The sequence below is a fragment of the Rhinoraja longicauda genome, chromosome 7, assembly GCF_053455715.1.
Source record: "Rhinoraja longicauda isolate Sanriku21f chromosome 7, sRhiLon1.1, whole genome shotgun sequence".
Lineage (NCBI taxonomy): Eukaryota > Metazoa > Chordata > Chondrichthyes > Rajiformes > Arhynchobatidae > Rhinoraja > Rhinoraja longicauda.
In genome coordinates this window covers 59,844,502-59,871,462 of record NC_135959.1, presented here as the reverse complement: position 1 = coordinate 59,871,462, position 26,961 = coordinate 59,844,502, and the positions used below count along the sequence as shown (strand labels likewise).

General features: G+C 40.2%; 1 protein-coding gene across 4 annotated transcripts; it reads right to left on the bottom strand.

Annotated features, from left to right (window-relative positions):
* Nucleotides 1-1,672: 1,672 nt before the first annotated feature.
* Nucleotides 1,673-24,440, bottom strand: LOC144595323 (beta-1,4-galactosyltransferase 3-like). Of its 4 annotated transcripts, none has more exons than XR_013547487.1 (7): nucleotides 23,933-24,440; nucleotides 19,470-19,705; nucleotides 13,943-14,133; nucleotides 7,012-7,134; nucleotides 6,693-6,797; nucleotides 3,984-5,326; nucleotides 1,673-3,342 (listed from the first exon to the last, which is right to left on the bottom strand). XR_013547487.1 is itself a non-coding variant. In XM_078402692.1 (6 exons), the coding sequence occupies exons 1-6, from the start codon at nucleotides 24,180-24,182 to the stop codon at nucleotides 5,188-5,190; spliced, it is 1,044 nt and encodes a 347-aa protein (XP_078258818.1). In that variant the 5' UTR covers nucleotides 24,183-24,440; the 3' UTR covers nucleotides 3,876-5,187. The 4 variants fall into 4 exon arrangements, 1 of the variants encoding a protein (XP_078258818.1); XR_013547485.1 differs by lacking the exon at nucleotides 1,673-3,342 and adding an exon at nucleotides 5,418-5,626 and having other exon boundaries at nucleotides 5,223-5,326; XR_013547486.1 differs by lacking the exon at nucleotides 1,673-3,342 and adding an exon at nucleotides 5,418-5,626 and having other exon boundaries at nucleotides 5,246-5,342.
* Nucleotides 24,441-26,961: the final 2,521 nt, after the last annotated feature.

Below are 26,961 nucleotides of genomic sequence, written 5' to 3'. Positions count from 1 at the left end.
GAATTTTGATGTCCAAAATTCAAAATTTTACATCAAAATTCATAATATGGCGCATATTGCAACTTTTCACCAAAAAAAGTATGCACATCAAATGCCTGTATGCGTTGCGCTACATTCATGTGTGAAAAACAACTATTATTTCCAACAGTCTGTAGTTCTTGGACTACATGTACAATGTCAGGCCTATCATGAGTATATTCTGCTATTTATAGAAAGGTTATTGAATAAAAATACTTTTTACAACACAAAGAAAAAATTGTTTTGTTTTGATTTCTCTATTTTGCTTTTTCCTTTACACAAAATGTATGACTAAGTTATGAAGAAAAAGTTTCATTTAAAAAGGCACATACCTAACATTGAAGACATACTTGCTCCAGTGGTCTTCAACAGCAAATCACAACAGTCCATGTCCTCCCCACTCTTCCCCATTTCCAACCCTACCCCCCACTCCCACTCACCCCCTCTACCGACTCCCCCTACTCCCCTCCCCTCGACTCCCGCCCACCCCACCCGACTCCTGCGCCCCCACTCCCCAACCCCCCTCCCCACCACTCCCGCCCACCCCACCTACCCCCTCTCCCCACCACTCCTGCCCTCCCCTCCCCACCGTTTCCCCCCACCTCCACTCCCCCTCCCCCCCACCCCTACTCCCGCCCTCCCTTCCTCCACCCCCCGACCCCCACCCCCCCCTCCCCTGCACCCCATCCCCTTCTCAACATCAACGGGCCTCGCTGAGGTGGCCGGGCCAGCGGCGAGATGAGACCGGGCCAGCGACGAGTCGGGGCCAGTGGCGAGGCGAGACCATGCCAGCGACGAGACCGTGCCAGCGACGAGGCGAGACCGGGCCAGTGGCGTGAGTTGAGCAGCGGGGCGGGGCGAGGCATGTGTTTTGCGGAAAAATGTGAAGTGAAATCAGAATGGCGGAAATGAAATAGGAAAGTGGAAACTTTCTGCCAAATTCGGAAGGGTTGGGAGGTCTGCTCACATGATCATTTGAATGAAATATTGGGTTTCTGGTGCCAACCCAAGCCCGTTTTCTGTCAGAGCAAGTAACTGACTGAAAATGCAACACGCTAGTAATTTCAAAATCGTTGAGAGCCATCTTGCCCTGGCTTATTTAGTTGCATAAATCAAAGATCCCTTATTTCTAATTTTTGTTGGCAAACCTCTATATGATAGATGTAGAACTCAAAATACTGGCAGATCTTGCCCTTGCAAAGCAAAAGGCTACAGGAGTTCAGATCTTGAACACTTGCTCAATTGCATTATGTTTTTTCATATCCCTTGGTTTAGTTTATCCCACAGATTCTCCCCTGCCACCTACCTCCTTTCAGTGCCGTTTCAATTTCCAGATTCCTATCACAATAGTTAGGTCTTCTGATCAAATATGCATTGGAGAGAAAGTTGAAAAAAATGTTCACAAATATTTTTTCTTCTGATCGGCAAGAATCTAGAAACATGTACACAGCAGGTGCATGTAGTTTGATTATGAATGTAGGTGGGGTTGGGAGTGGGGGGTAAAGAGACATGCCATCCCCCAAAAAAGACAATTCACAATCAAAATCAAACATTAAGAAATATATGGCAATTTCAAGAGTATATTGCCTATGCAAGGATAATACATCTGAATAAATTATAAAACAGCACTTATAAACAAAAGGTTTATTCTGTAATTTGCATTTGGGGGAAAAATACAGCAGACAATGCCATCAATTGTGGACAGAGTATTTGAACAATACATTGGTGGTTTATTAGTGATTATAAATAATCAACTTAATTTCAAATGACTAGATGACAATATGCTTAAAGAAAATTGACCAAAGCTTTAAGGCATTGGATGCTATAAATTATTAACACTCTAAATACAATCTATGTTTGCAGCCTTGTTTACAATAACATTTGCCTATAAGGTCTGCACACCATTCATTTTTGGCTTGCCTATCTCACTCGACCTTTTTTACTGTGCAATTCCACAAATACAAAATTAATCATATTGATAAGCAGTTTCTCTCAACTTTGTGCAACTTTCAAATTATAAATCAGGAATAATACCAAAGTGTAAAATTATATACAAGAGACAATTCTTGTGCGTGTTGATGACCAAATGTAAATATTTGCATTGTCATAATCCAACATAACTCCCCTCTTGGTGGCGCCCACTTTCTAACATTTAGAAAAGGGAATATAGATATTTTACAACACCTGCACATGCCAAAGCAAGACTATACCGTCCAAAAACTGATAAATATTCTTAATCTTCTTATGACCATGTCAAGATGTTTTAGTTCCCAAATTTGAAATTAATGCTACAGTATCTTCATTATGCAATCTCGACATTTGAAAAATGTCAAAAATTCTAAGTGTCTGTAACACAAAACTATATTAGAGATACATAGGGAAAAACAAACAAATCAAATTTAGTTATCTTTTAAATTATACAATATCATATATTCTCGACAGCAATTGTACACATACTATTTCAACAGGAAAACTACTGTATCAAAAATGTTCCATGAGTAGATTTTCAAAGTAGAATCTCATTCTATAAAAACAATAAGCAAAACAAGAAAAAGTTGTGGAAATATCATTCACTTTAAACTATTAGAAACATCCTGGAAATGTTTAGCAACCAACCCTTTATTCGGTCCTGACAAACAATCATTTTTCAGATGCTCTTTTTTTTCCAATCTGCTGGGTTTTGGCAAGTGAAGGACACTTAGATCAGGTGACTTGGGAGCTTTATCTCCCTAAGCTGCTTATCATTAGGGTTTGTTTCACCTGCAGACTAATTAATGAGGTTGACTTCATATGACTAATCAACAATTAAGTAACAACAACATTATTTAAGAATAGACATGATCTAGTTGGTTCCATTTATTCACCATCTTTCACCTAACACCTTCTTGTGTTCCTCGTCTGCACTAAATAACGCAATCTGCATGCTTGAAGTATCAGAGGCACACAATGGGGATGAAGTCTTTTGGTAATCTGCAGAAAAGGCAAAAATGGTCTCCCAAGAACAGTGGTTTGAATTAAGAGTTTTCATTAGAGTTATTGGGAAGAAACTATTTTAACTAACTGGAACAGTTTGCAAAGGACACAATGTAAAATGTGTGGCAAACATCTTACCAGGGTGGGGTGGAAGGTTGATGGAAGTTTACATTCAGCAAGTTATGACCTAGAAATGCATCATCAGTAAGTTTCTTTCAAAAGTGGAATTAGATTTCTATTTAAAGTTTGCAAGTCTGCAGGGCTTTTGTGAATAATCAAGGAAGTTGAGAGACTAATTGGTGTAGGAAAATAACTGCAGATGCTGGTACAAATCGAAGGTATCACAAAATGCTGGAGTAACTCAGCAGGTCAGGCAGCATCTAGGAGAGAGGGAATGGGCGACGTTTCGGGTCGAGACCCTTCTTCAGACTGATGTCAGGGGGGATATAGGTGGAGACAGGAAGACAGTGGGAGAACTGGGAAGGGGGAGGGGGAAAAAGAGAGAGACTGAGGAACTATCTAAAGTTGGAGGTCAATGTTCATATCGTTGGACTGCAAGGCGAGACCAAATGCAGGCTCGGCGATCGTTTCGCTCAGTCCGCCTTAACCAACCTGATCTCCCGGTGGCTGAGGACTTCAACTCCCTCTCCCACTCCCAGTCTGACCTTTCTGTCATGAGGCCTCCTCCAGTGCCATAGTGAGGCCCACCGGAAATTGGAGGAACAGCACCACATATTTTGCTTGGGCAGCTTGCAGCCCAACGGTATGAACATTGACTTCTCCAACTTTAGATAGTTCCTCTGTCTCTCTCTTTTTCCCCCTCTCCCCCTCCCCCTTCCCAGTTCTCCCACTGTCTTCCTATCTCCACCTATATCCTTTCTTTGTCCCGCCCCGACATCAGTCTGAAGAAGGGTCTCGACCCGAAACGTCACCCATTCCCTCTCTCCTAGATGCTGCTTGACCTGCTGAGTTACTCCAGCATTTTGTGATACCTGAGAGACTAATTTAATCTTCCAAAAATGTGGCAAAGGCACAATGGGCAAAATTACCATCTTCTTCAATGCGTAATATTATGGCTTGCCAAAAATTACAATGCAAAAAAACCACATATGCTGGAAACCTGAAAGTGCTTTCATTGAGAAATATTCACATTCCTTTAGAAGCTGAGCAGATGATGCACCCTCTGAGGGTATATGACTTGATTATAGAAAAAGTGACCATATGGCAACGATTACAGGACAGGGGAAACATTATGGGCAAGACCGGGTAAAGAACAAGATCGACCATTTTATGATGTGCCAGGTCTTTAACTCAATAGAAGAGTCATAATAGTGATTATTATGACTCAAGAATGATAAAAATAGCATACAGTAGAGGAAAATAACTTACTAAAATACAATAGAAATAACATATACACACTTTAAATATCATAAGATTTCAAACTGGCACACAGATTAATAAATGTATGGCTTATGTGCAAGTACTTATGTGACCATACTAAAATTCCATGTAATTTCTTAAAACTAAAAATCTTCCAACTGCAAAATGAAACTCATTAGCAGGGTGGTAGCAAATTAGTTTAATTGATTGATCTGTCTCCATAGTGCACCCTACAAATGTTGATCAATTTAGAAGTTTGAGAGAAAATCATGCACATTAAACATACATTCTAATGGGGAGCCTCCCCTGCAGTCCTCATACAGTTCCTTAGAATTATAAAAATATTGTGGTCATTTAAAGCCAACATTTACCAAAGAGAATAGTTAAGATGCAACTTTCACAAAAATGTGCAAGTGTGTCAATTCCTTTGGTTTAGGAGTCAACCGTGCAATTTTCAAAAACCTGTAAGTTCAAAGTTTCATAATATAAATTAACCATTCCATAGCTTCATCCTGAATGTCACATGACGTAGGCTTCCAATTTGCACATGGATGTTATTAATAGCAAATACAAAACAAATTGTCCATAGCCGATATGTCAATGTCAAAAAAAAGCTGTGTGTGAAAGTTCTGAAATCTTATTCCCAAACATAACTTCTCAAAAAAGAATGTGAAGCAGGTAGGTTATATCTGTTTCTTTGGGGTTAATGAATGTCTTTGGATTTGCAGCATATCCAATAAAACTTCCATCTGTGACGGCATTCTTCGAGAAGCACCTTTAACCACAGTTTGTTTTTTGTAGTTAATTCACTTTTGACTAAACTGTTGGACTGTTTCCAAAGTCCACAGTAATGTTGGTGTACAAAGGAAGCTCTTCCCTTTGAAGTAAGCTGTATTCTATGGAGTTCATCCCATCAGATCGCCATGACTTGGATACCTTCACAACCATGTCAAATCTGTAAAATAATCAAACTACTTTGGTCTGCTATAATTACAGATTTTAAAAATGGCCAAGTTTCATTAAACATAAAATGGTGCAAATTTTACCTTGCAGAATATCTATCCTTGTCCTTCTTAAATCTGAATGCAGCAGCTTATAATGATATTTTTAGCATCGCAGCCTCTTATAACAGATTGAGGGGCAGCAGGGCCTCCAATAGATTACAAAATAAGCTCTTATGCCACCTTTCGAGGCTCTGGCTGACAGCAAAATTTCATTCTGGAATTTTGCTAGCAATAAAGTCTTTTTAAATGTTCTGACAGTGATAAAGGAAACTATTAAAATCTTTTAAATTAAGACTTGATCACAAACATTAGGACAATTATTATTATTAAGCAAAACCTCAACAAATTCACTTATTTGCTCCTTGTTTTTAACTGCCTTCTAACCTCCATGGAAATTAACAGGATAGTGGATACTAACACAAATGTTAGGGAATCCCTGCATGGTTTAACTCCATTGCTGAACTTCATGGGAAATCTAGGAGTTTCGATTTGGTACTCCAAATCTGCAAGTTCATGACTTCCACACACGCACTGGTATCCCTAATTTGCTTCATTTTAATGGATGCATGTCAAGCTCAAGTTTCTTTTCTAAATCAAGCATCTGTACACATGGTAATTAAAATGGAATCAAACTTTTTCCAGTGTTTTTATCTATTTTATAATGCTATCTCAAACAAGCAATTTTCTACTCAGTAGCACTTTCTGATGAGCAAGGGACCTCGTACTTTCTAATTCAGTCCCATTTTGCAATTGACAGTCTTATTTCTTTTATTGGTTAAAGAAACAAATGCAATGCCCAATTAGCTCAGCTTGAAAACCGATCACTTATTTTCCACTTTCTTCTGAAGGGAACGTCAATACAGACTATACAAAATAGTGGTGAATGAAAACCCCCCACTAAATCTGAAAACAAAAGTAAATCCAAGCTCAAAACATCAAAAGTAAACCCAGGGATTATATTAAATGATGACAAGAAAAGTATATTTGGGTGCAAAACTAATTTTACACCCAACCTGTCATAGTAAAGTCAAATTTAGAAGTTATGCATGGAAAAAATCTTTGAGCCCTCCCTAGATGCTGCTTTATACTGATCCATATATTTGTATTTTGGTTAAAATGACCAAGTATATATAATTTCACAAAATCTATGGCATCTATTCCTTGGGAAACAATGCAAAAAAATAAACGAAAATACATTTTATATCACCGTTTTAAAAAGCGTAACTGATCCGTAAAGTAGTTAAATTAAAATTATAGAACTCAAGAATCATAGCAGTGAAATTTCGCTTATAAATTAAAACCACTTCTTAAATTTACCTTTTCTCATTTTTTTCATTGCCCACATCCATATTATGTGAGATCATTTTATAATGTCCAAGTGAGAGGGGAGTTCGAATTATCTTCATTGCTGCAAAATAAATCCTAAACAAAGAGTAATGATTTACTTGAGTGCTGCAATATAAACCTTTGTACAATCACATAACTTTGGTTACATTAAGGTTGTTAGCTTCTATGTTTTTGCATAGGGGTGAGTGGAGAGTGGAGAGGGGAGAGAGTGCTGCACCAATGCAGGAGAGGTTTGGGCCCAACTGGTCCACTTGGTCTAGTCATTCTTTAACTTTGACTTGCATCTTACCTAGCGGAAATATCATCATCTTCTCCACCCCAACCCCAGTATGTGTTTGGGAAGCCATTAATTCGCAAGTACTGATCAGGAGTCAAGGCTGAAACACCACCAAAATACATCCGATATGGTAGCCTAAAAAAACAAGGAAAAATTGTTGATGCTCCATGCATTTTCACAAAAGAGGCTATACTAAAAATAAAACTGCTGATCATATTTTACCAGTGATGCAGTGGTAAGCTTCACAGGTATCATTTATAGACTTGAAAACAATGCTACACACTGATTGTCTTACATTTAAAAAATCAGATAATTGTAATGACTTTTATTAGTTCAATGTTGATTGGAGGCAACTCAAACTTCATGCACCATAGTTATGTAGTATTTTTAATAGACAAGATTAAAGAACATAGAATAGAACTGCATAAGAACAGGTCAATTGGCCCAGTGTTTTTGCCAAACATGAAGCCGACTATCTGCCTTCACATCTTTCATATCTATATATTCATATGCCTCTCCTAAAGTCGTTTGAATGCCATTATCATATCTGTCTCAACCACAATCCTTGGCTGCGGGTTCCAGGCACTTACCACCTCGTTAAAAAAAAAACTCCCCCATACAACTCCACAACCTATGAGAGCAAGCACACCATGTCTTCTTTACCACTCAGTGTACTTGTTTTGCTACTTTCAGGGTATAATGGACTTGGACCCCAAGATCCCTCTGCACATCAATGCTGTTGATGTTCATCCATTAATTGTATATTTTCCCCTTAAATTTGCACACCCAAATTGCAACATTCGCACTTGCTCGGATTAAACTCCATCTGCCATTTATCCAGCCATTTCTGTGGCTGATCTATATCCTGCAGTATATTTTGACAGCATTCCTCAGTCTGCGACCCTAGCAATCTCGGTGTCATCTGCAAACTTACTGATCACCCCATCATCTACGATGACATCCAAGTCATTTACATATATATCACAACAGCAGAGGTTCCAGTACAGTTCACTGCGAACTCCCCGGTCACAGACCTCCAGCAGGAATATTGTCCTTCCACCACAACCTTCCGATTTCTATCGGTAAGCAAGTACTGAATCTACAATCCAAATCACTGTCAGTCCAGTGCATCTTAATCTTCTGGATCAGCCCACCATGGGGGACTTTATCAAATATCTTACTAAAATCCATGTCAAGAACATCCACTGGCCTACCCTCATCAATCACTTTGGTCACCACCTCAAAACACTTAATCAAGTTTATAAGATACAATCTGCCAGGTAGAAAGCCATGCTGACCATCCCTAATTAACCTATTCTCTTCCAAAGGTAGTCCGAAGTAGTCCAAATGTATTCTAGTCCGAAGAAGACGCAAAGATCTTTGTCAAGGCCCCTGTCATGTCCTCTCTTGCCTCTCTCAGTAACCTGTCAAATCCCATCAGGTCCTGGGATTTATCTGCCTTAACACACATCAAGAGCTCCAACAACTCCTCTTCCTCAATTTCAAACTGCCCTTGCACATTAGTATTCTCCACACCTGTCTCGCTGTCCTCCGTGCCCTTCTTGGTGAAAACAGATGCAAAGTACTTGTTTAGTGCCTTGCCAATATCCCCAGACTCCAAGCACAAATTCCCTCCTGTATCCTTGAGTTAGCCCTACTTCCTGCTTGGTTACTCTCTTGTTTTTAAGGCAGGTACAAAAAGCTTTAGAATTTTTTTTAATCCAACTTGCTAAAGTTATTTTGTGGCCCCTTTTAACCCACTCGAGTTCTTATCTCCTTTATTTATATTCTTCAAAGCCCTGTCCAAATCTATTCTCTTAAACCTTCGATCTGCTTCCTTTTTCTTTTTGACCAAATATATCTCTTTGTTCATCCAAGGTTCCCTTACTTTACCATCCTTATCCATCCTCCATACTGGAACATGCCAGTTCTGAACTTTGATCAACTGGTCTTTAAACGACTCCCACGTGTCAAATTATATAGATTTCTGAACAATGAAAACGATAAATCATTTCAGGTCAGGACTGTTCAATATAAAAATCACTGACCAGTCATGGATTGACAAAAGCAACATTTCTTTCCAACGTCTTGCATATAAAGTTGAATAAGTATATCAAACATACAGCACAGAAGGCAGTCACCCAGCCTAACTAGCCCAGGCCATGTTCATATTCCACAAGAGTTCCTGTCTATCTATCCCTGTACTCCTTTTAATTGGTCCTAGTTTTCTTCTCACAAATGGAAACATCTATATTTACAATATCAAATGCAAATCGGTTTTCTAGTACTCCCAATTATTTTACATAAGAGCACCATGTGTTCCAAACTCCACAAGTTTGATTTGACCCATTCTCCAGTTCCATCCCGTTGCAAATGATCCCCAGTGCTCATGTTTTTTAAATCATAAAATGTTAGAATTTGTTTAACTGCACATATCATTTTGCTTCTAAACTACATTTAAAATATCTTAAAATATGAAACCAAATCCAGCTTTAAAAATGACTTTGTGTTTACCTATTATGAAACTTATTTTGCAGTGAAACTATTTAACATGTACAAAATGTAACATGGTATCAGTTTATTGTTGTATATACAGTGAAAAGTTTTTGTTTGCATGATATCCAATCAAATCAGATAATATGACACATGAATACAATCAAGCCATGCACAAATAAAACAGATAGAGCAAAGAGGAAAAATATCAGAGTGCAGAATATAGTGATATAGTTACAAGTGGAAGTGTGATTTAAAAGAGTGGAGCAATTGTATTGGATGTCAGTAGATCCTCTTTTAGGACAAGCACACAAAGACTTGCCACACTGCAGCGATTTTGCAAAATCACAATAGTTCAGTATAAAACTTCAAACCCCAAGTCTTGAACTTTAACACAAATATCCAGTTACATGAAAGAAGAAACATTAACACACGTGAACAGTTGGCTCAAGTGTCTATGCAAAATAGAATCAAAGAGCAACCAACCTCCAAAGCAACCACTGTTAACCGAGGTAAATGTGGATAGCTGCAAGTAATTTGTTTGGAGTCATTAATAATTGTCACAAATTAATAAGTAATAATGTTAGGAAATTAAGGCTTTATCTAATAAATTTAACATGCCTTTTGCATTTAACCTCCAGTATAGGCTTCTTAGGACTTAGGAATGTTACCAAGAGTTTCAGGAATTCACAATTATCTTTAAACTCGATTGAAAAGTCTCATTAAAAATGTAGCTCTTATTGTTGGTTGATCAGTTCCTTTGCAAGAATATTTTAAGTTGGAATTCTTGTCAGCATAGATTTAAGAATTTGAGCATCAGAACAGGTGTAATCGTAGAATATTTAACACCATGTCTGAAGGTTTATCACAAATCTGGGGAATTTGCCCTGCATATGTATTGTGGCAGTTCAACTCTCCAAACCATTTGCTCCTGGAAGCAGATGACCATTTGTTCAATAGAACAAAATCTCAATAGAAATTAGACGTATGGTATACAAAAAAAACCTCAAAGTGCAGGAGTACTAACTGAGATACTTGGTTAGAAGATGTGGCATTGAGCTGGAGTTCTGAGTAGAACATTCTTTCAGTTTTTGAAGACTGTGTATGCCACATACATCAGTATATAGGTAATTTGAGGAAGTTCCATTATTTTTGTTTCTCGGTTTCCTTCTACAGAGTTCATCATCCACATGAAGGAACAGTCTCCATGTTATCTGACCTGGTCATTATGTATTTGCGCATTGCATCCATAACCAACAGCACTGATGGTCATTATCACAGCCATCTCCCAACATAGTGAAAGCAGCAGGCTCTCCCAAAATGGCAGATAGAATAGCACTCCTCTCTTGTACAAACGGCATCCAGTAATTAGGAAGACATCACTAAGTTTAGTTGCAGACATTGCTCTTCCAGAATCCAAAATACTTCTGGACTTTCAAATTCCATTTCCACATTAGCTCGTTAAATAGTATTCTCCTGGTGGCATCATGTAGTTTTATATTACTCTCACCACAGAATGCATTCCTACAATCTTGTTGAAATTGCAGAATGTCCATGGATTTTACTTCAAGGTTATGTGCATGGATTCTCAACCTGCAGGACAAAAATCCAACTGGCGTATTTAAAAAGAATGTCAGGTGGACTTTATTTTCGGCTTTAAAAAAACTCAAAATCCAGTGAAATATTTAGATGTTATTAAGATTTCTCTACCCACTCCCTCCAAGCTGTTGCAGCTATTTAATCCTCATGACAGAAAAGTTCAACTCAGTCACAAAGCACTTCCTCAGAATGCTGCCTGATTTGCTTTGTTTTGCGTTCAGCTCTGCATTCACTTTTACTCCATATTTCATGAAATTCATTCAGCATCTCACAGATCCAACTTTTGTTTCTTTTCTCTCCCCAACTGCTTTAATTCATCCATTAGGTTAAAGGTGAGACGGGAAAGATTTAATAAGAACCTGAGGGGCAACTTTTTCCACAGAGTGTTAAGGGCATATGGGTACGTGCAAGAAGGAACTGCTGATGGTGGTTTACACCGAAGATAGACAAAAAATGCTGAGCAATGGGTCAGTTGCTCAGCATTTTGCGCCATATGAAGTAATTGTGCCAGATACAATAACATTCAAAATACATTTAGACAGATACATAGATAAGAAAGGTTTGGAGAGAAATGGGCAGATGAGACTAGCTGATATGGATCATCTTGGTCAGCAGAACAAGTTGGGCCAAAAGGCCTGTTTCTGTGCTGTATCACTCCATGACAGAGGTTATAGATCTGGGAGATCAAAATCACTTTCCAACAACAGTCAGCATCTTTACTAGCAACCATGCATATGCGTTTCAGATGTTCAGATAAGCTTTAACTGACTACTAACCACTCAACATTGATAATCTAGCAATGCACATAGTCAGTATGCAGTTAGCACTCATTCTACCCCAGAATCATTGCAATGAACAACCACCTTGATGGTGTGCTGCTAGCTTTGCAATAAACAGATAAAGGTTTGTAAATATTACAATTCCTGTTTCTATCAGTCATAGCGTCCTCAATATTTCACTCTCGGCCCTTCAAAGATCAAAATATTGTGGTGAAAGAAACTGGCACCAAACCATTGTACTTCTGACACACGTATTACAGAATTTCAAAAAAAAGAAAAGGTCTATTCTGGTCCAGCCAAATCTGGTAGTGAACAGTTAAACCAGTTGTTCACAAATAGCCTTCATGTCTGGGTGCATTGGGCCTCAGAGAATGATAATTGGGGTGATGCTTGTTGAAGCAGTTAGAATGAGATTTGAATGCTGGTTTTACAGAGATGAGAGATGGTTTTGCAGGTTTTACAGAGATGAGATCAACAGAGATAAAGCAAGCAGTTGAAGAAATAAGCAACTCCTGAACAACCATGATGAATGAGAAGTCAGTGGCCAAAAACAAAACAAGGCAAAATGATAGGAGAGGTAAAAAGAGAAAAAGTATAATGGAATGGAATACTTTATTGTGAGTAAATTATGACAAGGCAGTGAAATTCTTTGCTTGCATACCTAAGGTATGCAAATAGTTGCCACATACAGCGCTGACAAAATTACAAAGTACCCCGCCGGCTCCTCCATTGTTCTCCCCCCTCCCCATGTTCTCTCCACACCAGGTCCTACATTGTTCATTATTCTTACCGCTCCATCACAGCAGTCCCCCATGCTGGGTCCCCATTGTTCTCCCCCCTCCCTCACGGCGGTCCCACAATTGCCGGGTGTTCCTTCCCCCTCCCCTCACGGCGGTCCCACAATTTCCGGGTGTTCCTTCCCCCTCCCCCACGGCGGTCCCACAATTGCCGGGTGTTCCTTCCCCCTCCCGGCGGTTCTCCCGCGGCCTCATCGACAAAAGTTAGAGATGTAAAGGAGACCAGCGAGGTTCCACCGCAACCACCGCGAGGCTTCATCAACCAAGAAGCCCACCGCTGTCGCTGAGGCCCCACCGCCGCAGTGGCTCCACTGCCACCCGAGGCCCACCTCTGCCACCGAGGCTCCATTGGCCCAGGCAGGCTTTGCCGCCTGGCTTCGCGACCTCCCGGAAGGCGCAGAAGAGCAGAAATACAGAATAAGATATAAAATTGATTTGCTGGCCTTGGGTATCATATCATATCATATCATATATCTACAGCCGGAAACAGGCCTTTTCGGCCCTCCAAGTCCGTGCCGCCCAGTGATCCCCGTACATTAACACTATCCTACACCCACTAGGGACAATTTTTACATTTACCCAGCCAATTAACCTACAGTTCATATTTATATTAAAAGGCCCAGAATGAAAGAACAAGAATTAATGAAAAATAAGAGTTAGTCATGCAGGTGATTTTTAAATGTGTACAGGGACTTTGTTAATGTTGAGAATAACTTGAAGACTCCACTTCAATGACAGTATACTTGAACATAAATATCAACTTTTAAAAAGCAAGATCAATGCACAGAAACAAAGTAAGTTTGCATCAAATGAATGTTTGTGGAAATGCAATTCCTTCAAGAACCCTAAAAACGGAATGCCACGCACATAACATAACATAAAATCCAATTTCTTTCCTCTCATCTTTAAATGAGACAGCAGTTCAATGCAATAATTTATAACCATTTTGTGTTGGTGGACAGATGGTTGGGAATCTTTCAAATGAAACAGTCCAAGGGAGACTCGAATGCCAGACTAGAAAAGATCCATTATTTCCTACAAAAAAGCAGAAGGAATAGCATTTAGGATGTGTTCTTTAGAGCCAAGTATGATTGATGATTCGGGATACACATCTTGGCTGTCAACATCTATGGCAGACCTAGTTACAATGAAGTGTAAAATCTTTTCTCATCAGTTTTCTGAAGAGTAGTTGAAAGAAATTAATAAAAAAGTTATTAAAATACACAGAACGTGAAAACAAAATAAGAAATATTTATTTCAGAGATTTTCCAATACCTGTACTTGAATTTATTAATTGCACTGGATACGTGCTTGGGGTATCTTCGATTGCAAACATACAAATTGTGATCGTTCTCAGGGATAAGGTCAACATCATGTAGAAACAGACAGTCCCAGTCCTCATCCTTCAGTGCTTCTCTCACTCCAACATTAAGCAGTTTTGCTCTGTTAAATGTACGATTTCCAGTCTGAGGGGAGAAAAAAAAATTGCATTTACAAACATATAAAATATTTAAATAAATATGGTCATGCTGAATTTTGCAATTAGGTTACATGCAGAAGTGGGTTATAAAGTGGTGAGCATAAACAAATCAATTTATAATTTAAATACTATTGCCCAGCTTTCAAAATTTTAACATATTAGCAACCCCCATCCCCCGTGTTAGGGCCTTTTGATATCAGAAATTTGGTTTTACAGAATTCACAAATAACTATCCAAAATTTTGATGTGCAAAATAAAATATTCCCACTTCAATTTCTTAATACATGTGCAGTTTGAACATCTTCATATTATGGAAAAATCACAATAAGGACATTGTAACTCTCACAATCCCCCCTTTGGTTTCCCAGGAGGTCACCTGTACAATGTTAGATGAGGCAAAAAACAAAGTTATAGAAATGCATCAAAATCTAATTGAAATAAAAATCTCAGTTCAGTCCAAATTTACATACGTTATGAAAATACATTTCTTGATGCCTGACCGATTTGTTACTGTGGCCATCATTAAATAGGATTGAATGCAATATCATCGAAATTCTCAATGTGAACAAATTATCTATACCTTTGCTTCTACTGTTGACCACACGTTATAAACTCACACACACGCTTGTGCACACACTAAACTGCAAAGGACTTTGGAAGAAACAATTAGTTTAATAAAGCTTGCACTATTTTCATAAATATACTGAAGCATTAGGATCAGGGCATTAATAATCATAATTCTGTATAGGTATCAGTCAAGTTGATAATATAATTCATGTATCAAATATTTTTTTTAAACAAAATAATCTATATATATTCAGATCTTATATATATATATATCTGTATGAATCTATGTATTTCTGTGATTTTGCCAAAACGGTAAACCATAGCGCCACAATTTTGCGCCACCTTAATCACCACTCTCGCGGCCACTGTTTATACCAAGTTTTATTTAAATCTGTCTTATATTTTTTAAGTTAGAGACATTTTACAGTTCAGAAATCTCATTTCTGAAGACCTTTTTCCAAGGGCTGCTGTGCATATGACGTCGCCATAGGGCACGGAAGGACTCTATCTTCACTCGCACAAACAAGATGGACGCCGTTAGTGGAGCCGCCCGCCCGCAATCAGGGGCTCCCCTCTCCTCTCGCCCACAACCGCCGCAAGTAATCCCAGCTCAGCTAGGCCACAGTTGTGGGCATGTGGACCTACAACCAAAACGGTAAACCATAGCACCACAATTTTAGCGCCACCTTAATCACCACTCTCCTGGCGACTGTTTAAAACAAGTTTTATTCAAATTGGTCTTATATTTTTTAAGTTGGAGAGATTTTAAAGTTTCAAAATTTCATTTCAAATTTAATTTCGAACCACATTTTTCAAAGTGCTCTGCGTATGACATCACTATGGGGCGCGCACGACCTCTCTCCTCACTCACCCAAACAAGATGGACGCCGTTAGCGAGGCCGCCGCCGCCAGCCCCTCTCCTCCCTCCCACACCCGGGGGACACTCCGAGCAGGAGGGAGATAGTCGGACTGATGGTCCACTCATCCTTCCCTTCCGTCCCTTCAACCCACGGCATCCTCGAGTCCCCGCTGCCGCCCGGGCCCAGCGCCCCACACACAAGCCCCAGGGGGCAGCTTCTTCTCCACCTCCTCAGTAGTCACTTCCACCGACGGCCCCGTCGCGACTGCAGAAAAATGGCCGCTGCTCATCCTCCTCACGCTCCGCCATCTTGTGCGCGCCTCCCGCCGGGCCGCTGTCCACACGCCGGCCTCCAGTAGTCGCAGCTCATGCCGGGCCACAGACGCTCCCTCCTCCTCCCTACACGCTCGGTAAGTGGCTTTTGCCATCGGGTCCACGGAGTGGAGTGGGCTTGGGGGCCGAGTGGGTGGAGGGTTGGGGTAGGGGAGTGAGGGTGGGGGGAGGAGAGAGTGGGGGAGGAGAGAGTGGGGGGAGAGCGGGGATGGGGGAGAGTGGAGGTGGGGGGAAGAGAGAGTGGGGGTGGGGACAGTGGGGGGGAAAGGGGAAGGGGGGTGGGGAGGAGGGAAGAGTGGGGGATGGGAAAAGTGGGGGCGGGGGGAGAGTGTGGTGCGGGCAGGGAGAGTGGGGGAGGGGAGGGAGCGAGGGGAGGGGAGAATATGGGTGGGGAGGGGGGAATGGGGTGGAGGCAGGGCTGGGGGAGTGGGGGTGCGGGCAGGGGAGGGGCAAGTGGGGGTGGGTGGAGTGGGTCAGTGGGGGGAGATAAATGGAGCATTGAAAGGATTGTATGCAGGATTGTTGGGAGAACAACAGTTCAAAATTACAAGCAGTTGTACGAAAGTACTTTGCTAATAGCAAATTTAATAAGCCCTATTAAAACTGGAAGATATCAATTTTTATGGGGAAACTTTTTTTTTTTAATGGGAAAATAGAGAACTATTTCATTTTATGCCAACGTGGGTCAATGTGCGTTGAGGTGATGGTGAATGGAACTTGTGTGAACTGGGCATTAATAATAGAGTTTTGAATAACCATAAACCTGAAGATAGATCAAGGGGAGCCTACCAAGTATGCATAGGTATATCAGGCCAAGAAAACAAAGACATGGAGGAGGGTTTTCGTGCCAGATAAGCTGAGGTAGGAGCAAAGTAGGACATTACAAAGTAGAAATTATGCAATATGTAGTGATGCCACAGATCTGTGATTGAAAGTTTCCTTTGGGGTCAAACAGCAAAATTGGAATCACTCTGGTTTAGTTTCAGACTGTTGACCAAAGAGTCATTGCTGAGTTAATTTTTCTTTTAAAGAGTTTGTCTTCCCAATATTTACTGGATAAATTTATACTGATTTAGTTGTTGAGTAGTCTGACTATTGAGATGGTAGATTGGTTAAGTGGTAATGAAGAAACAATTATTGCCAGCATAAGAAAAATAACTAAAACTTCACAATTTTATAGCTTATACAATTGGAACGATATTTCTCAAATGGATTCAGATGCCAAAGGTCAGATTTAGTGACAATGCTGACCACCTGATCAATCCTTAATAAAAGAAATAGACAATACTGAAAGTAGCTTTGTTCCCTCATCTAGAAAGTGAATAGCAGTTTTTACTTTTTAAAAGGTAGGTATGCAACTTTTCCTACATTGCAGACAAGCTTAGAGCTTCCAATAGAGCTGGAATTTAGAAGACTGAGGGGGGATCTTATACATTTCTTCACACAGAGTGGTGAGTCTGTGGAATTCTCTGCCACAGAAGATAGTTGAGGCCAGTTCATTGGCTATATTTAAGAGGGAGTTAGATGTGGCCCCTGTGGCTAAAGGGATCAGGGGGTATGGAGAGAAGGCAGGTACAGGTTGATCAGCCATGATATTGAATGGCGGTGCAGGCTCGAAGGGCCGAATGGCCTACTGCTGCACCTATTTTCTATGTTTCTAAATCAGCAAAGAGGTTATGCAACATATATATACCAATTCGAAACATTTGACTCTAATACGAATTAAGAACAGATTAGTATTAGAGACAAATAATTGGAAACAATAATGCTCTAATACAAGACTGGATAATTGCTTCACAACCCTTTGTTGATTTATTGAAAGCTTAAAGCTGGTTTGCAGTAGCTGAAATGTAGGAATACCATGCTTACAGGGTGCAGTGAATGTAACTGCCAAGATTTAGTGCCTGTTACAGTGAATTTACCAGCCATTATTAATGTTTAAAACAACTTGCACATATATATTTTAACATGTAATAAAATTCAGCCATTATAATATTTTATCCTATGGCTGAGTTTTATTACATCATGTTAAAATACTTATGTGCAAGTTGTAAAAGTTTTGGTTACTTTTCTTATGCTGGCAACAATTGTTCCTTCATTACCACTAAGTAATCAATAGTAATTTACAAACTTCAATTTTAATACATTAAAGCCAATAAATATTTTGTCTTGTTGAACAATGTGTAAACAAAATACAACGCATTGTCACATTTTTGATTTCCTCAAAATCTGATTTGGCAAATGTAGCTTCTCATTCCCGTGCAGAAATTCTACATTCTGATTATTCAGCCTGCTCTGCTAAACATCAGAAATGTTGTCAGATTCAAACCAACAATAGAAATAAGGAAATCTTTACTCTCAGGTTCACTAAATAGTTCTGGGTAGATTTTTTAAATATATAAAACGGTCAGCAGTGAACATCCACCTCATGTCACTGAGTGAACAATCCAGATCACCCCCAAATTAAAAGTCACTTAACAATGGGACAACTTGCAATTAAAGTTGTATGACTGCCTCTGACTCAGATCTTCAGAAATTAAGACTTTCTCTCCTCTCCAAAAAAAAAGTCCCTGGAACATGTCCCTAATTATGTTTAGGCAAGCTATACAATTTCATACAAAGAGTTGATCATAAAAATATACATTACATAACATTTTTGAGCTATGCAGAAGACTTATTTATAACTGGTAGTTGGAATTCAATGACTATGCGTCAGGGTTATGACTGGCTGCCTTGCAAAAAACAGCAAGATACCAAAAATGATACCTGAAATTGAAGTGACTTACTAAGTGCCAATTGAAGACAAGACTGAAGAAAAAGCAGCCATCTTTAGAAGCAAATGATACACATAAGATCGAAGGCCCAATTCCAGTAGACCCTTAATCTCGGACATGCAGACATGTTCGAAAATGTGCCCAAACAACATTAGTATAGAGCAATCAACATAATGACAAGTATGGGTTTAATAGATTTAAACTAAGAAATAAAAACACATTTTATTCCATTATTTGCATCACTAAACTTCCAATTAAGTGACATAATGGTTGTTTAAATCCAGCATGTACTTTGCCCTGCAATGAAACTCAGGTTCAAGGAGTTGAACAGACAAAAACAAAACAAACTTATTGATTAAACAAAATCATTTGCAGGAAAATATTTACCATGCCTGTAATCCAATTACACAGGACAAATAATTGAATTGCAACATTAAACCTTAGAAGTTAGTTTGGCACTTTTTAACAACAAAAAGACCAGAAGTAAACTCACGTGAGCTAAAAGGAACCTTTTAAAATCAGCCACAAATGATCAAATAAGAGTTCCACCCTGAAAAGTCACCTATTTATTCCCTCTTGAAATACTGCCTGAGCTGCTGAGTTACTCCAGCACTGTTTTAAAAAAGACAATATTTCTTCTCCTTCCACAAACATGGTCAGTACAGCGTAATTAAGATTTTTTAAAAAGATAGCATTATTTGTATGGATCACACAAATCTTTACACCGACATTAAAAAGCTGAAGCTTACGAACAAAAATCAAGGAACAATTCCGTATTAACCAAATTACCTGATGGATGACATATATTGCATACTGAAGCTGTTGACGCTGAAGGAATGGATGAAGATAATACAGAAGATGGCGCAAATGTGGCTCCCTGTTTCGATGAGGAATAAGAATTGCTGTCTTATACCAAGCTTTGCAGTGTGGGGGAGTGTAACGCCCACCAGATTTCACATATGGATTTTTTCTTTCTATTTTGCTCATACCCGGAATTGTTTGAAAGCCGATTGTCAGTGGTCCAACTGTGTAAATATTGAAAACAGAAAGATGTATTCTGCATGCTGGAAGTCACACAAAACAAAGCAACATTCTTTACATTTAAAATAATAGTTCTGTAATGCCCAAGGTAACATAGCAAACATAACATAAAAAGTCTACAATCATAAAATAAATTCTACAATCTAGGTTGCCGAAATTCTTCAGAAGAGTTCAGTATACAGTTCAAACATATACATAAATAGATTATTGAACCACGTGATATGCCAAGTTACCTAGATTGAAAGAATTGTAGGTAAAAATGATTGCAATTCAACCTTGCAAAGTACCCAACAAAAATCATTTTGCTATGCGCAGAGTAGCTTGCCATCAAAAACATGAACTTCTGCTGCCAGTAGCACTAAAATATGTAAATTCTATGGCAAAAATATAGCAACCATAAATACCTGGTGCTTTTCCATTTATGGTAAACCTCAAATATTTGTTCTCACCAATGGAAAAAAACATAAAGATCAAGTCTGTCTGCTTTGCAGAAATACAATCACAATTAGTCTTCTTGGATTTGGCCTACTAACAGTTGCAACTATAGTTTGAAATGATTTCACTTGCCGTGAAACACAGGACATCCCAGTACCATAAAATGAACATTGTTACTAGAAATTGCTTAAATGTATTACATTTATTAACATTAATATCCTTTAGCGTAGTCATAGTTTATTCAGTTTGGTAGAAAACCTAATATTCCCAGATATTAATTCCAAAACTGCACCACATCTGAAACATCCCAGAATTAATTTGTTCATAACGGATTCTACCATTGTAATGTTTTGACTTCTCTCAGACATATTGTAGTCAGAATTCAGATAAGTGTGAGGGTGCTATATTTTGGAAATCAAACCAGGACATCAAATCAAACCAGGACAGTGAACAATTGGGCCTTGGGGAGTGTTGCAGAGCAGATGGATCAAGGAATACAAGTGAATAGATCCTCAAAAGTGGCGCCATGGGTAGATTGGTTGATGAAGAATGTATTTTGCATACTGGCCTTCCTCCATTGGGGAATTGAGTGAAGATGTTGGGACTTTTCAACTTCCCAATTTCTTTATTGTACAAGACATTTGTGAGGTCACACTTGGAATATTGTGTTGAGTTTTGGTTGTCCTACTTTAGGAAAGACTCAACCAAGTGGACCCGTTGGGCCCAAACCGCTCCTGCATTGGTGCAGCACCCTCTCCTCCCCCCCAACCCCCCTCCCTCACTCCCTCCCCCTCAGAGATAAATTTAAATTTTAAAATGTAAATAACTTTAAAAATAAAACACCGATTTCAATGAAACGTCTTCCATTAGCACCAAAGGGACGATGGTGAGTAAGGTGGGCCTAAAATTGTTGTGCTATCATGTACCGTTTTCGCTGTAGTTCAGGAACAGACAAACAAATGAGAGTTTTAGTTTTTAGAAGATGCTATTAAGCTGAAAAGATGATTTATGAGGATGTTATCGGGACATTAGGGCCTGAGCTATAGGTTGAGGTTGGCAAGGTAGGGCTTTATTCCTTGTTGTGAAAGAGGATGAGTGGTGATAGAGGAGTATAAAATCACAAGGGGAATAGTTATCTTTTTTCTATAACTCGAAGATATATGTTTATGGGGAGAGGGGAAAGATTTAGTTTAGATTAGAGATAGAGTGTAGAGATAGACAGTCCCAGATGTGGCGGTGCTGCCCTAGCAGCTCCGGCTCGCCTGCGGTCCATTTGTCTTTTCCGTCTTGTCTTGTTTTTAATGTTAGATGCATGTTATAGTTTACTTTTAGTGGTGTATTATGTGGCGGATGGGGGGTGGAGGAAACTTTTTTAAAAAAAATCTCCTTCAACGGAGATGCAACCTTTTTCCAGGTTGCATCGCCATTCGTGCTGTGGCCTAGCAACAGGGAGCTGGCAGCCTACAGACTTACTTGCCATCGCGGAGCTGGCTGACTTCGGCCGCGGGCCCTGTGGCATCGGGAGCTCGCGGGTCCCTGGTTGGCAACTGAGTTTCGGGGGCTCCAGTGGCAGCGCCTTTGTCTGCCCAGAATTGTGGGCCTTGGGTCGGCCCATTCGTGGGACATTTCATCATCCGGCATGGCTTGGAATCTGTCGCGGGATCTTCCATCGCCCGGTGGGATCTTCAGAGTCGGGAGCCTCGATGCGGTAGTTTTGGCTGCCCGACCGCGGGTGAAGAAGCAAGAAGGAGATCAGACATTCTTTTTTACCTTCTATCACAGTGTGGAGGTGCCTGGAGGAGAGTCACTTTGATGGATGTTTTTGTTGAATTATGTAGTTGTGTGTTTTTGTTGCTTTTTAAGTGTTGTGACTGTATGGTAACTAAATTTCTAAAGAAAAATGGATTTGAATTTCCATAAGGTTACTTACTGCAGAGTTAAGTAATGAGTACAGTCAGAATACATCAAGTCAGGAAGTTGCCAATGTAATAACTTGCATCATTAATCCCATGTTAATATAATTTGTGTTGGAAACAGTGAGAAAGCAAACATCTGTAGAACATAATGCTCCAGTAAACCTATGGCCGACAAGCTGCAGCAGGTGGTGGACATCACCAAGGTCAAATGGACCTTGGTCCAAGGTATGCCATCAATTAAAATAAAATGGTAGGATATGTGATCAACACTGTTTTTCCTTAACTTTTACGTACAGTTGACAAACATTGAGTAGGAATTTTTACTTTCTAATTTTAAAAGTGATTATGAAGATTGGAGGAAGCCAACACAGTCTTTAAATCAGTTAATTAACAGAATAAATGAAAATGATAGACTTGCTTCAGTGTGCAATAAATAAGAATGCAGGCGATCAGGTTTTTGAAGCTCTCTTTACAGGTCCATTAAAAAAAAGTTCAATCTAGTTTCAAATCATCTCATTTCCAAATCATTCATTCCAGTTTCTACCTAAATCATGGTACAAAATTCAAACAGAAAGAAATCAGCAACCCAAAGAAAATGAATTGAAAACATAGCTCATGAAGAACAACGAGAAATATATTGAAGATAGGAAGGATATGTTGGCTAAAGTAGGAAAGAATAAGCAGGTGAGAAGTATTGTTGTTATCTGTTATATTAGTATCTCAAGGCATCCTTCTGGAAGATTATCAAAATCTGGCACAACCACACTAGGGCAAGAGGACAAAAGCCTTGTCACAACACAATATTTCAAAGAGCATTGTAAAGGAGGAAAGAGGTAGACTTGCAAAGAGTTATGTGAGAACTAGGTGCCCAGACCCCTGGCAACAGCAGGAATGGCTGAGTGGAAGAACAAATAAATTGGGCACTAATCAAGTTGTCAGAATTTGAAGAGCTCAGATGTCTGAGACTGAATATCGAGCAGAAAGAGATAAGGCACTAGAGGGATTGAAAACAAGGTGGTTGCTTAACCAAATGCAGTTTTAACTTTGCAAACACATGTGCAAAGGGTTTGTATAAGAATCAATGCATGATAATTGAAATTAGAATCAGAATCGATGCCCTTAAGTTTACAGAAGCTCGAGAAATATCTAGGGGGCATGTTAAAAAGTCGTGTCTAAGAAACAGGACCACTAGTAAAAGTTCAACAAACCCATTGAAAAGTCAGAAATAGATTACAACAATGAAAGCTTCACAAGGATTTTTTTTTCGCAGAATGTTTTATGTCCAACTTAAGGATTTGGTTCCACGATTTTAGGGTAGCAAAATGCTTTGAACTCAATGCAGTACTTTTTGATTTGTAGCCAATATTATAATGAAGGGCAAACAGTTGTCAATAATCAAAGTAATCGCAGAGATCAGACTAACACGGATCGAAAGAAAAATATTGGCTGGCATAACACAACTCGACCTTTATTCATTGTTTACATACAACAATGTTTTACCCGGAAAATCGCACTCGCAACACCGAAATCTAAAACCCATGTTAACCTAACTTGTTCTAATACTTTAATCTTAACTGCCCAAAATAAGACTAGACGCAATACTGCACTTATTTTGTCCCTTGGCATTACCAACGAAAAAAAGAGGAATTAAGTTTTCCCCATTCAACACACACCTTTTGCGCCACCCTCCCCAATCCCTCCTGCCTAACTTTATGTAGTCACTGGAGTTGGAAACAGTTTAACGCCAAAACAAACCCGGCGTTGTTGCAGACCAAAACATAACCCCGGTGATGAGCCTTTCTCGGCCGTCAGCGGAGGCAACCACCTCAACAAACTGATAAGACGTCGTTGTGGTCTTACCAAGAAGCGGCGACCGGGCGGGACAATTAGCTAAAGTTTCCCCCTCAGGACTCGGGGTGATCAGGCTGAGGTTGGTGTAGACGTCGTGGGTTTTGGAGTAATCCCAGTGGCGACCGTGGTCGTCGTCGTACAGCAAACTGACGAAAGAGTTAGAGAGGCTGCGGCGGTAGAGGAAGAGGATGAAAGCCAGCTGCAGCAGAGCGAGTATGAGCAGGCTGCCGGGCCGGCTTGGGGAGCACAGGCGCATCATTGCAGCCGGCGCACACAGCCCAGCCACGGCCAGGCTTCACACTACATCGCTCGCCCGTCCCCGCCTTCATGGCTGCCGGCGGCGCGCCTCAGCCCAGTGCGCTCCCTGGCACGGACACGCATGGCAGGCAGCTTGGTGCCAGGGTTGTGGTTGTTAAACGCCGTGCTGGAGGCGCCGGCTGCTGCCCGAGAGCCGGCCGACCGCTCACCCACCACACGACCGATCAGTCGGCCCAGCGAGTGAGCGAGCACCGCCCACCCTGCGCACTGCCCGAGCCGCAGTCTCGCTCCGCCCCCCCCGGCTCCTCGCTGGCGCGCGGCCAGGGGAGTAACGGCTCTCTTCCCCTCGCGATCCCATCCAAAGATAACAGCGGAGCGTCAAGGACGACTGAAGTGTGGTGCGGAACGTCCGCCATTTTAGTAAGCAAAACCCGCCGCTCGTTATGCCTCTCGCAGTGTAATCATGTTGTGGTACCATTATGGTACGCTGATACCATTAAAATGCAGAAAATATCTAGTTATTTTTGTTTTTAAATGTTTTCCCCCTGCTTAATTTCTCTGGATTTATCATTTCTTACTGTTTCTGCCCATTTCCCCAGTCCCCTCTTTTATGCAGTTTCCCTTGTATTGCTCAAACTCACACTGCACAAATTTAACTGATTTTGTGTGTATAGGTATATATATATATATATACCTATACACACAAAATTAGTTAAATTTATAGAGAGAGAGAGAGAGAGAGGAATGTTTGTGTGTGAGAGGCAAGATAGAGATAAATAGATCTCAACGTTTCTTCTCATGGATCAGAAGCAACTTTGATTTAAAGCAATGCTCTATTTCTCTCTTCATCTTATTTTTCACATGATGTACATAAACCATAAAGGCGATTCAACCTTTATGGTTTATGTATATGCATGCATACATACATACACACATATATATATATATAGTTTCTTTCTTGTGATTTCCTCTAATTATTTGTTCAGCAACCTTTTTATTTTTATTTCAATCTCAATCTCTCTCTCGCTCTCTCTCTATAAATATATATATATATATATATATATATAATCAGTCATGCACACACTTCTCAGCACATGGTTCTCCCTATCATGATCAGTTCTCTCACATATATTTCATTAGGGCCTACCCATACACATTCGCAATCAGTGACATCAAACTTATTTCCAGAAATTCTATTATTGTGAATAAAATAACTATGAACACATGTCAAGATATTTTTTCATTCTATATTAGTGTAATAAAATGTAATGCCTACATACCTACGCTGATATAGAAGTGCTAGCTTTAGATATAAATAATGTACATTGCTACCATAGTTTAATTTTGAATTTAACATATAATTGAGGGGGTCGGTGCAAAATAGTGCTAACCCTCACTTTCGTAAAAATGAGTTATATGCATTAACACGATCCTTACCTACTACCATAAAACCTGTAAAAAACATCACATTTAAATTCAACCGATAAGTTGGTCAAATTACAAAGGCAACTTCTTGTTTTTTTTGTAATTTATGGATTTTTCAAATGTGAATATCTCATAACGACACATTTGTGGGTTAGCAGTATATTGCACCAACCCCCTCAATTTTAAATCATTCAAAAATGAACTTCATAAACAAGGATAACACTTTTTATTTCTGTCATTCATGGTAAGATTTACATAATTTTGTGTGCAAGAGATACAGGGTTGCTGTTTCGCATATCAGCTAACCTATGAAAAGATCAGGTCTTGATTAAAACCTGCTCTTCACCTTCCCCCCCTTGTCTGAAGAAGGGTCCCAGCCTGAAACATCATGCATCCTTATTCTCCAGAGGTGCTGCCTGACCCGGTGATTTACTCCACCACTGTGTCTATTTGAATTGGATTCATGCTTCTGTACCATGTCAGGCAGCATTGGTCATTTTAATGGCTGTCAAGGATTTTCAACTAATCAATTCACGAATTCAAATTTTTTGGGCTCTTTTAAATGTCTTTTAAATGATATTGTGGATACAGTAGAGTTCTATTGTTTGCAAATGCCTAATCTCTGCTTCCATGACTTTTTAAAATAAAACAGACATCGCCTCGGCCTCCATCTGCTCGCCTGGCTTCATCCAACCCCAACCCCCACACTTGCCGTGTGTTCACCATCCCCCCCTGACCTCCCCCTTCCAGATACCGAACGGTCTGTCCTCAGCAGAGGCCTCACCTTTGTTCCCCTCCGCCCCCACCTCATTGAATTCCGGGTCCGCCGGGATGTGGAGCTCTTCTTCCGTCGCCTCCGCCTCCGAGTCTTTTGCCATGGGAAGGAGTCCTCACCACCCAGTGATGACCCCCTTCTCCCATCCCCAGCTGATCCCCTCCTCTTAGACTCCCCCAGCTGGCCATCTACCTTCATTAGACCTTTTCATTTCTACCTGCCGTCAGGACATCAACCGCCTCAAATTTTCCACTCCCCTTACTTACTCTAACCTCTCCCCTCCTGAACGTACAGCCCTCCGCTCACTCTGCAGCAACCCCGACTTAGTTATCAAACCCGCCGACAAGGGAGGTGCTGTGGTAGTCTGGCGCGCTGACCTCTACCGGACTGAGGCCAGACGACAACTCATGCACCTCGTCCTACTTATCCTTGGACCATGACCCCACAGGCGAGCACCAGGCTTTAATCTCCAACACATTACTGATCTCATCTCTTCCTGCTCTCTACCCCCTAAAGCCTCCAACCTTATCGTTCCCCAGCCTAGCAAGGCCCGTTTTTACCTTCTCCCCAAAATCCACAA

Coding starts and splice junctions, on each gene's coding strand:
- LOC144595323 (XM_078402692.1), bottom strand. CDS start 24,182: ATGATGCGCCTGTGCTCCCCAAGCCGGCCCGGCAGCCTGCTCATACTC. Junction 14,134..19,469: donor CAATATATGTCATCCATCAG/GTAATTTGGTTA, acceptor TTCTCCCCTCAG/ACTGGAAATCGTACATTTAA. Junction 7,135..13,942: donor ATTAATAAATTCAAGTACAG/GTATTGGAAAAT, acceptor TTGTTTTTTTAG/GCTACCATATCGGATGTATT.